Below are 10,747 nucleotides of genomic sequence, written 5' to 3'. Positions count from 1 at the left end.
ATCTCAATTATACAGCTAAGCGTGCTCTAAGGCCTAAACAAATCAGTATAAGCAAATTAGTGCAATAATGTTTAGCGTAGGATTCTATGTCTCCAGAATCAAGATTTGTTTTGCGTAAGATTCTTTGGTTTGAAGAATTCGGATTTGTTTAGGGCGAGATTCTCTGGTTCCAAAATTGGGAATTTTTTAATAACGAGTAGTTAAGGTCAAAGATGTTAATGCACAAAAGATGGCAAATCACTGCAGTCGCTTTTAACATCAGTTTTTAGGTCAAAAGAGTGGAATTATTTAATAAATATCAATAAGCTTAATTATAGGTTATACTCAGCTAGATTTTCTTAATCGGCTAGTTCAAGAGCGTTGTCCCTTATGAATTTAAAATAATCGGAAAAAATAGCAGAGAGTTCAGAACTTTGTGACAGTTTAGTGCTTTTGTTTTATGGGTTTACTCAAGTTTCAGTTCGCTCGTAAATTTCGATGATCTCCATTTGTATAGACGAATCGTATTTAATATTATTGTAGGTTAAGTACACCAAGTATTCATGCGAAATTCTTAATCTACTGGTACTAAAATAATACCACTTCTTAAAATATTTTAAGTAATAAAATAATACAATTTTTTAAAATACTTTAAAGTATTACACAAAAGTTTTATTGCCAGATTCACAATTACCTTCAATACAAATTTTGGATATAGCGAACTCACCTCTGACAATTTTGATTCAACTGTAAACATCACATAAAATTTGATTGCGAGCAATTTATTGAAAACCTCTGATAATTTTTATTACAAGCAAATTTTAGGATTTCGCCCCCTGAATATTGGGTTATAGATTGTTTACTTACCCAAACAAAGATTGTCGTGAATGACTATGAGAAATGCGTAGATAATAAGCAGGACTAAGAACAGCCAGCGCCCTCCCTCGGCTGCTTCCGCAACCAACTACGAAAACTCTCTCAATATTCTCACAAAAACCCGGAAAATTATTTTTTTGTGTCTATCCTCGACACCTCTATCCTCCGTCGTTAAGATAAAGGTGATCATTATAAAATCATTGATGTGATTGATTGGTGTCCTTTGGAAATCAAGCCACGACGGTCTTTTAATTAAAACGCACCTCGGCGTACGGTAGTTCTTCCCCTTTAGTTTTCCGATTCAAACGCGCGACGGCACACGGTAGCTCTTCCTATTCAGTTTCCCGGATGCTCTGATGCATAAGATATGATATTTTCAGCAGGTCAGTTCATGTTCCATGGCTACATGTCCGTAGATATGCTTTGCACATTCTTCCCGTATTTAATCTCATCCGTCCAAATGTCAGCTCTTCCACCCTAGGTTGAAATAGGGGAAGCATCAAATATAAGCTACAGTCTACCAGCCACAACGACTGAATACGTCAACAATCAATCGAGTTTCAACCTACCTCACCGATTCTCCATCTTAGCTTATGTGAATTAATCGTCTAATCGACAGATAGTTGTTCAGTTCCAAACTCATTATCTCTTGAAGCTCATAGTTGGTCATTGCTTACCAGATAATCATTTGCATTAATAACGACCCACCCATCATCATCATTTTAATTAGAAACCCATTGCTGGTCATCGGATACCAGATAATCATTTCGATTAATGAGAAGCTGATGGTTGGCCATCGCTTACCAGATAATCTAACTCCAGTTCTTCTAATCTTCTCTCTGATATCAATGAACAGGCCATTGGAATCAATATGTTCGCATCCAAAGCCTCCTCTGGGAACCCTCGCAGAAATGTTAGGAGATCGTGAAAATGCAATTTTAACATATGATTCTGAAAGAACTTGAGCAGGGCCAAGCCCAATCCAAAAACGGTCTTCATACCCTCGAAGAGAAAAACGCCCAAAATACGAACAACTAATCGAAATGGCAAGTCTGCGGAGAAAGCAGTCATGAACCAACTGCTTGAATACATCACTAGCGTGATCATCTGTCGCTCGAAATGCCTAGCCAGTTTGGGCAGCTGCTCCTTCACAAGCATTTCGAGCTGAAAGAAATATTGGTGAAGTAGAGGTAGGTCTTTTAAATATAAACCTCGAATTTGCATACATTTGAACAGTGCAACCATAACCCAAAAGGCTTCCTCCTCATTCATGTGAAGCAGAAGCATTCCCGCTATGAAGCTCATCCCCTGCGTATATCCCACTTCTTTGTCGTAAACCGAATACGCCTTCAAAACATTGTGGAGAGACCTCTGCCCGGGCCCGTCTGTAAGGCCCTCGAGTCCTGGGCAGGCACGAGGTGGGTGAACGTCTCTTCACCCGGCGGTTGGACCGTGGGCACGACCCGGGCGGGCGCCCTTGCACGATGGGCGGGCGGCCCGACGAGTTGATGTGCGACGGGCACGACGAGCCGAGGCGCAGGTGCGGTCACCCGGCGAGCCGCCGAACCGGCGGATGGGCACGGCGAGCCGAGGTGCGGTCACCCGACCCGGCGGACGAACTGACAAGTTGAGGTTCAGGCGCAGACACCCGACGAGCTGCGAACGAGCTGCGGCGAGTTGATACGCGGGTGCGGTCACCCGACCCGGCGGACGAGTTGACGAGTTGAGGTTCGGGCAAAGACACCCGACGAGCTACGGACAAGTTGCGGCGAGTTGATATGCGGGTGCGGCCACCTGACCCGGCGAACAGGCATAGCAGTTGAGGTTCGTGCGCGACGAACCGACGAGCCGATGCGTTAGGCGGAAGGGCGACCCGTGGGCGACCCGTACACGGTGGGCGGGCGACCCGTGGGCGACCCGCGCCCGATGGGCGGACGACCGAGTGACAGACATATACGATGGCCGGTTATGTGGTGAACGCGGGTATGGTTCGACGAAGGCGCGATACAGCATGGGCGGCACGGTTCGAGCAGCGGACGGCAAGTGCGGAGGAAGGGCGACCCGGGCGGGCACCCCTTCACACGACGGGCGGACAATGCAACAGCAACCGGGCAACGTGCGATAAAGGACGGACAACAGTGCGAAGTAAGGGCGAGCTGGCTGCGACGTTATGGGGCGCACATATTACACTTAAGAAATTATGCGATGGAGTGTTGCAGACTTTATAAGGGGCGTAGGAAGGCCTTGCCCTTGGGAAAAGGCCGACCTACTAAAATGTAAAGTAGGGGCTCCTAAGCATGAATTATGGGGTCGGCCCAAGAGCTTACACCCCTTCACCAAATGGTTAGTAAGCCTATATATTGATGGCGTAGAGACTCCATTTGGACATCAAGCAAGTTCGATCATCTCTTCTGCGACTTGGAGCGCTAAGGCACAAGGGCGTAGATTTTACCGGGACTTGGCAGAGGTCGTACGAAGGTCATTCTAAAGGCAGTTTGATGCAGAACTGAGTTGGAGGAGTTCTAGTGGCTCGGGTGAGCACGCTCCTACCAAGTGAGGTTGGCATGTTTATGTAAAGGCTGTCTTGCCGTGGTTGTAATATTTCTAAGTGTTGGCCGTGGACTTTGCCCGGCACACTTGTATGATGTATTATTGAAAGTATTCATAATATATTATTATTGGGCGAACTCGTTCAGGAGTTGCCCCTCCCTATATATAATTGTGTGCAATTGTTATGTTCACGGTTTAATTACATATTGGTTATGAATGTATATGAAGATTAATGCATTTTACTTAATTGAGAAAGATGAATTAAGTATGTTAATGTGGAAATGCGTAGTCCATGTGCATGAGTATTGTTAAAAAGAAAGTGCACGGTGGTGCCGCACCTCGCCGGACACGGTTGGAAGACTACCGTAGGCCTGGGGGTGTGACAGGTGGTATCAGAGCAGCTGATCCGGTATTGAAGCTGCTACACACCTTTACCGAAGTAAAGGTGGTATCAGAGCAGGGTTGCTCGTGGAGACTTGAACAAGGTTCAAGTGTTGAAGAGCTCGATCTAGAGCTGGTGAGCAGGGCTGCTCGTGGAAACTTGGACAAGGTTGTCTTGGTTGAAATTGAAGGTGAATCTGCTCAATCTAGAGCAGGTGACTCGGTAAAATTTTTGAATGGTCGAAACTAGATCGCAAAAGGGGAAGAAGTTGCTAGAAATGGCATCCAATTCTCAGGCTGGGTCTAGTCACACAATGAAGGATGCAATGAAGGATACTACTCTTGGGTTCATTGAAAAGGTAATTGAGAGAATGGAGACTTTGGAGACCTCTTGGAACCAAGATGTGGATTCACTTGCTAAGGAGCGTGAAGCCATCTCAAAAACCAAGGAAGAACTTGAAGAACTCCGGGCACAATATGATGAGCTCAAGACACAATTTGAGTACACTGATCTTATGTGTACACAACTTGAAGTAAGGGTCAAGGAAGTTGAAGATTCAAGGGATCAGGGTCTTACAGAGATCGTGAACTTGAAAGGAACTCTTGACAAGGTAAATAAAGCTCTTGATGATGCCAAAGATGAGATTGTGGTATTGAAAAGGGCCATGAGGCATAACTTAGGTGGAGGAGTGCCTCATGTGAAGGTCAAAGAACCAGAATCATACGATGGTACAAGGAGTGCAAAGACTCTTGGCAACTTTTTATGGGACATGGAACAGTACTTGGAATAGTTGAGTCTACCCGATGGGGAGACACAAGTCAAGGTGGCTGCTCAGTTCTTGACAAAAGATGCTAAGATGTGGTGGCGAAAAAGGGTGGATCAGATTATCAATGGTAATGCTGATGACATCACTTCGTGGGATGATATGAAGAAGGCCTTAAAGACCCATTTCAGCCCCCAAGTTGAGACATGGGAAGCAAGGACAAAGATTAAGTTCATCAAACAAACCGGGAGCCTACAAGCATATCAGCGAGAATTTTCAAGTGCAGCTCTGGAACTTCCCGACATGGCAGAAAGGGACAAGGTATTCAACTTCATCATTGGGTTGAAGCCTTGGGCACACAACGAGGTGAAGAGGCAGAAGATCAGAACACTTGAAGAGGCCTTTGCTGCAGTGGATAGGTTGGTAGATCACTATGATGAGACTTCTAATGAGAAAAAGAAGTCTGACAAACCAAAAGAGAAAAAGAAGGATGATGCTTCGAAATCGGATGATAGCCCGAAAGCAAAGAAGCCTTTGAAATGTTGGATTTTTGCAGGACCACACGTGGTGAAGAATTCCCCCTCTAAGCCAAAGGTGGCAGCCGCTGCACAATCTGATGATGAACATGATGAAAATGCTTCGGTAGGGATGATGCATATACTTGGTGCCTCTGCTACTACAGAAGTAACTTCTAGAAGGGATCCGGAAAGAAACAGATTAGAGTATGTTCAGATGAAGGTTGGAGGTGTTGATGTACTCACTATGGTGGATAGTGGTGCTTCACACAACTTCATGGGCGAAGATACTGCAAGAAGGATTGGGCTGAAATTTGTACTGGTGAAGGCACAAATGAAGACAGTGAATTCTCCTCCTACAAACATTCTTGGTATAGCTGAAAAGGTGGACACTACTCTTGGTGGTTGGACCGGGAAAGTGGACTTCACCATAGTAAGGATTGATGACTATGAGGCCGTATTGGGGATGGAATTCATGAAACAATATGAGGCCATGGTCGTACCACATTTGAGGAAACTCTTCATTTATGATGGGCGGGAAGATGTACCCATTGGTGTTCCAACCATTGGTGTGACAAAGCCTGATCATAAATTAGGAGGAATGCAAATGGAAGATAAGGAGAAGGTAAACAAGCAGTTGTCCACTGTTGAGGCAAAGCTTGTGGAGCAATCATTGGTCATTCGTTCACTTTTAGATAGCATCTTGGACTTATCAAGAAGGCTAGAGTTGGTGGAGGACGATGATGATGATGCTGATGAGGTGTATGTGAGGCCGAACATCCAGAGGGAAGATCGGGAGGCATACCTACAAAGGATGGAGGTTGAGGATCCTGACAGATGGATTGAGCTGATTAGTGAGAGAGAGCCTCCTGGCTCTTCTCCCTCCACATCTTCTTAGATGACATAGAAGATGGGGCTCATTGTTGGCTGCTCAATGCAGTGAGCCCTTAGACATGTTTTGAGCAGGTATGATGATCATGACATGCTGCAGAAAGATGGGGTTTCCATGGACCTGAGCGTGGGATCGTGGAGATGAGTGTTGACACATGACTGGGATGTGTAGCACTTATACATGGGCGGTTTGCACATGGAGATAACTTGATGAAGACGAGACCTTATATATGTTGCAGTGATGTTGCCTTGTATGGAGGAGTCTACATCATAGTCGATGCAGTCTTGGTGGAGAGCTACTAAGACGGTGTGTTGTCGAGGACGACAACGATTTCGGGTGGAGGAGAATGTAAGGCCCTCGAGTCCTGGGCAGGCACGAGGTGGGCGAACGTCTCTTCACCCGGCGGTTGGACCGTGGGCACGACCCGGGCAGGCGCCCTTGCATGATGGGCGGGCGACTCGACGAGTTGATGTGCGACGGGCACGACGAGCCGAGGCGCAGGTGCAGTCACCCGGCGAGCCGCCGAACCGGCGGATGGGCACAGCGAGCCGAGGTGCGGTCACCCGACCCGGTGGACGAACTGACGAGTTGAGGTTCGGGAGCAGACACCCGACGAGCTGCGGACGAGCTGCGGGGAGTTGATACGTGAGTACGGTCACCCGACCCGACGGACGAGTTGACGAGTTGAGGTTCGGGCGCAGACACCCGACGAGCTGCGGACGAGCTGCAGCGAGTTCATATGTGGGTGCGGCCACCCGACCCGGCTAACAAGCATAGCGGTTGAGGTTCAAGCGTGACAAACCGACGAGCCGATGCGTTAGGCGGAAGGGCGACCCGTGGGCGACCCGCACACGGTGGGCGGGCGACCCGTGGGCGACCCGCGCCCGATGGGCGGACGACCGGGCGACAGACATATACGATGGCCGGTTATGTGGTGAACGCGGGTATGGTTCGACGAAGGCGCGATACAGCATGGGCGGCACGGTTCGAGCAGCGGACGGCGAGTGCGGAGGAAGGGCGACCCGGGCGGGCGCCCCTTCACACGACGGGCGGACAATGCGACAGCAACCGGGCAGCGTGCGACAAAGGGCGGACAGCAGTGCGACGTAAGGGCGAGCTGGCTGCGACGTTATGGGGCGCACATATTACACTTAAGAATTATGCGATGGAGTGTTGCAGACTTTATAAGGGGCGTAGGAAGGCCTTGCCCTTGGGCAAAGGCCGACCTACTAAAATGTAAAGTAGGGGCTCCTAAGCATGAATTATGGGGTCGGCCCAAGAGCTGACACCCCTTCACCAAATGGTTAGTAAGCCTATATATTGATGGCGTAGAGACTCCATTTGGACATCAAGCAAGTTCGATCATCTCTTCTGCGACTTAGAGCGAAGGGTAAAAGGAAGTGCGCAGTTCTGAGCTGCGCATAGCTCATGCGCTAAGGCACAAGGGCACAGATTTTACCAGGACTTGGCAGAGGTCGTACGAAGGTCATTCTAAAGGCAGTTTGATGCAGAACTGAGTTGGAGGAGTTCTAGTGGCTCGGGTGAGCACGCTCCTACCAAGTGAGGTTGGCATGTTTATGTAAAGGCTGTCTTGCCGTGGTTGTAATATTTCTAAGTGTTGGCCGTGGACTTTTCCCGATACACTTGTATGATGTATTATTGAAAGTATTCATAATATCATAATATATTATTATTGGGTGGACTCGTTCGGGAGTTGCCCCTCCCTATATATAATTGTGTGAAATTGTTATGTTCACGGTTTAATTACATATTGGTTATGAATGTATATGAAGATTAATGCATTTTAATTAATTGAGAAAGATGAATTAAGTATGTTAATGTGGAAAGGCGTAGTCCATGTGCATGAGTATTGTTAAAAAGAAAGTGCACGGTGGTGCCGCACCTCGTCGGACACGGTTGGAAGACTACCGTAGGCCAGGGGGCGTAACACCGTCTGTCGTTCGAAATAATTGGTGTGATGTCAAAGTGCAATGAATGTCTTTAGCGATATGTTTCTCTGAGTCTGACTCATTACGGAGGAGTTGTGAGTAAATTCCTAGGTTTACCAGTAAAAGATCGCGGCCGCCTGAAATCAATTGCCAAACGTCACCCCTCATGGATTTGGTAATGCCATACCTGATGCGCCTTTTAATTTCATGGGCGTTATTTTGCAAGCAGAGCTTCCAATCCAGAGCAGTCATGGTTGAGCACCGTTTGCTACGTCGTTTTCATTACCGGCATTGTCGGCTGACGTCGTTGTAGAGTAATGTGCAATAAGATTAACATTATCATCCTCAAATGTGTCACTAGCCTGTTTTTCGTCCATTCCATTCATTTTTTTTAAGACAATTTTACGGAACGGGAGGAAGTTTGGTCCACTAATCGATCTGTGTGGATGTTATATCGAACAGAGACGAAACTGCTATACCCTTTACTAGAAAGGTTAGCGGATCATTAAATAAACGTATAAACCAATATTTCATACAAATAGATTGACACCGACGCCAATTGTGTTGCTTTTTAAGCTTATAATTTGGTTAAGGGTGTACATCTTGTTGGTTTAAAATGTGTTTTAATACATGAATTACAAATTTTGAATCAAACTGACTTATTAAAATACGTGTTTAAGATAAAAACTACTTGATAATTAAATACACTTTAAATTATCATGTGACCTAGCCAGAAAGTCAAAGTTGGCTTTGTAAAATGAATGTCCCCAAATGATGACTTGACTGTAGGGTCAGGTTATTAGATGGCTCTCAAAATTAATCTTGATTGCAAGTTTTCTCAAATTTATACTATATTGAATAAGTGAGCGATAAATGTTATGTTTCTTAAAATTTAGATTAGGTATATATTCATTATATTTTATCTATATCACACACTAATATTTTAATATGGTTGAATTCTATCCGCCTGACTTAATACCAACATGGTTAGATTTGTGTACTCACAAAATTTCTAACCAACCAACTTCACACAATGAATAATTTAACAAAGTACCTTGACACCAATTATTCTACATCTAATAAGTGAATAATAAATATCACATAGTGAAAAAGAATATTATTGTATATGCAAAACCTCATAAAGTAAAGAGCATGACCTATGTGGGTTCAAAATTGAATTGTTAGATCTAGTGGCTTTTCCAAATTGATAGCTTTTATTAGGCAACCTAACTAAACTATACCTAGTCATAGTTTGATAAAAAAATCTAATCTAGTTGATGTATTAATCAAACTATTCTCTCTGTGAATTGTTGGGTCTAAAGAAATTCTATAACCAAAATATTTGTTGAGTGATTTCTTAGAAGGGTGGAGTAATATGGTTTTCGAAAACTATAATATGCTTGTTTACGTATTTGCCTTTTTCATAACTTGTCTCTAGGAGTAGCTCGATGTAAAGAAATTCTGTAACCTAACTATTTGCTGAGCGATTTCTTAGAAGGCAGGAGGAATATCGTTTTCGAAAAATAAGTTAATTTTAAAAATAAAATAATGACATAAAACAAAATTTATACATTTATAATTTTGAATATAAAAATTTATGAATATTATTATAATAATATAAGTAATAATATTAAAAATAATAATATTAAAAAAAAATTAGAAACAACGGTGCTTTTCAAATCTGTTTTTAAAATAAAAATAAGACATGTTAATAAATAAATTTCATATTTTGCTTCTAATAGATTTGGAAATGAAACAGAAGCTCCACATAAATAATGAAAATGTTTGATACTAAAATACTATTAATAAAAAATATGTTTCAAAAACATTTTGTAAAAATATAAATATATATTAAATTGTTGCTAAATTGCATAAACATCATCATACAAGAAGCTATAAGAAGTGAAAAAATTCAGATTGTATATACAATTTCCCTATGCCACTAATAAAATCAACAATGATCATTAAACCGACCAGTGCACCGAAAAAAATACTCACACACAAATCAATATCAGTTTTGGTATTTTTGGAGCACACAAACTACAATGATTCAATAACCCACGACAACTTCTTGGTAGAAATAGGACTAACAAAAATTCAGTACATAAAACTATTACAATGTACAATGAAGCAATCAACAATTTTCCAGAAACAAAAATCTTCTCACATTTCGAATAACATTTTTGCAAAGGATATGCCTGCTATATGGAATGCAAATACAGATGCACAATTTGTGCTAAATGCATATGTTGCACCATCATATTGTAGTTCATATATGACCAAAATTGACATGTCTATGACAAATGCATTTATAAGAATACACAAAGAGCATGAGAAAAATGAAATTGATGTTATGCAAATGATTTGTAAACTCGGAAATACATTACTTAATCTCCAACAAATGTCAGCTCAACAATCTGTGCACATAGCACTTTCATTTCCATTGAGTTGTTGTTCAAGAGAATGTATATTCATAAACACATCTCCAGTTGATGAACACACGTTTATGCTTAAACCACCTATTCTCTTAAAATAGGAACTTGATGGTTCAGAGGATGTGATGTGCCACTCCATTATTGACTACTACATCGGATGCCTAAGTTCCATTAGCAAAATCTTCCTTGCAAAATTTGTATCAAATTACAAGAAAGATGCCACACACATATCAAAAAGGAAAAAACCAAATGTTATACGATTTGTCAAATATAAAAAATACAATGATGTTGAAAACTTTTATAGAGAGAAATTATTGTTGTATGTACCATTTGAAAAATGTGAAAACACACTGAAACAAGACTTGCCCACATGGCAAGTTGAATATACATTAATGAAAAAAAATTC

General features: G+C 42.9%; 1 protein-coding gene across 1 annotated transcript; it reads right to left on the bottom strand.

Annotated features, from left to right (window-relative positions):
* Positions 1-1,626: 1,626 nt before the first annotated feature.
* On the bottom strand, positions 1,627-8,158 carry LOC149196552 (uncharacterized). Its single transcript, XM_089408330.1, has 2 exons — positions 7,909-8,158; positions 1,627-2,240 (listed from the first exon to the last, which is right to left on the bottom strand). The coding sequence occupies exons 1-2, from the start codon at positions 8,156-8,158 to the stop codon at positions 1,627-1,629; spliced, it is 864 nt and encodes a 287-aa protein (XP_089264456.1).
* Positions 8,159-10,747: the final 2,589 nt, after the last annotated feature.

This window comes from Pinus tabuliformis, chromosome 2_2 (assembly GCF_031772625.1).
Source record: "Pinus tabuliformis cultivar Carrire ecotype Pingquan chromosome 2_2, CPIR1, whole genome shotgun sequence".
Lineage (NCBI taxonomy): Eukaryota > Viridiplantae > Streptophyta > Pinopsida > Pinales > Pinaceae > Pinus > Pinus tabuliformis.
Note: the sequence above shows the minus strand (reverse complement) of the source record. Positions and strands in the feature narration are given on the sequence as shown.

What these genes read in the sequence shown, in the direction of transcription:
- LOC149196552 (XM_089408330.1), bottom strand. Translation starts at nt 8,158, where the DNA reads ATGACTGCTCTGGATTGGAAGCTCTGCTTGCAAAATAACGCCCATGAA. An exon ending in ATTATTTCGAACGACAGACG is followed by an intron (nt 2,241 to 7,908) that starts GTGTTACGCCCC and finishes AGGGCCTTACAG; the next exon opens with ACGGGCCCGGGCAGAGGTCT.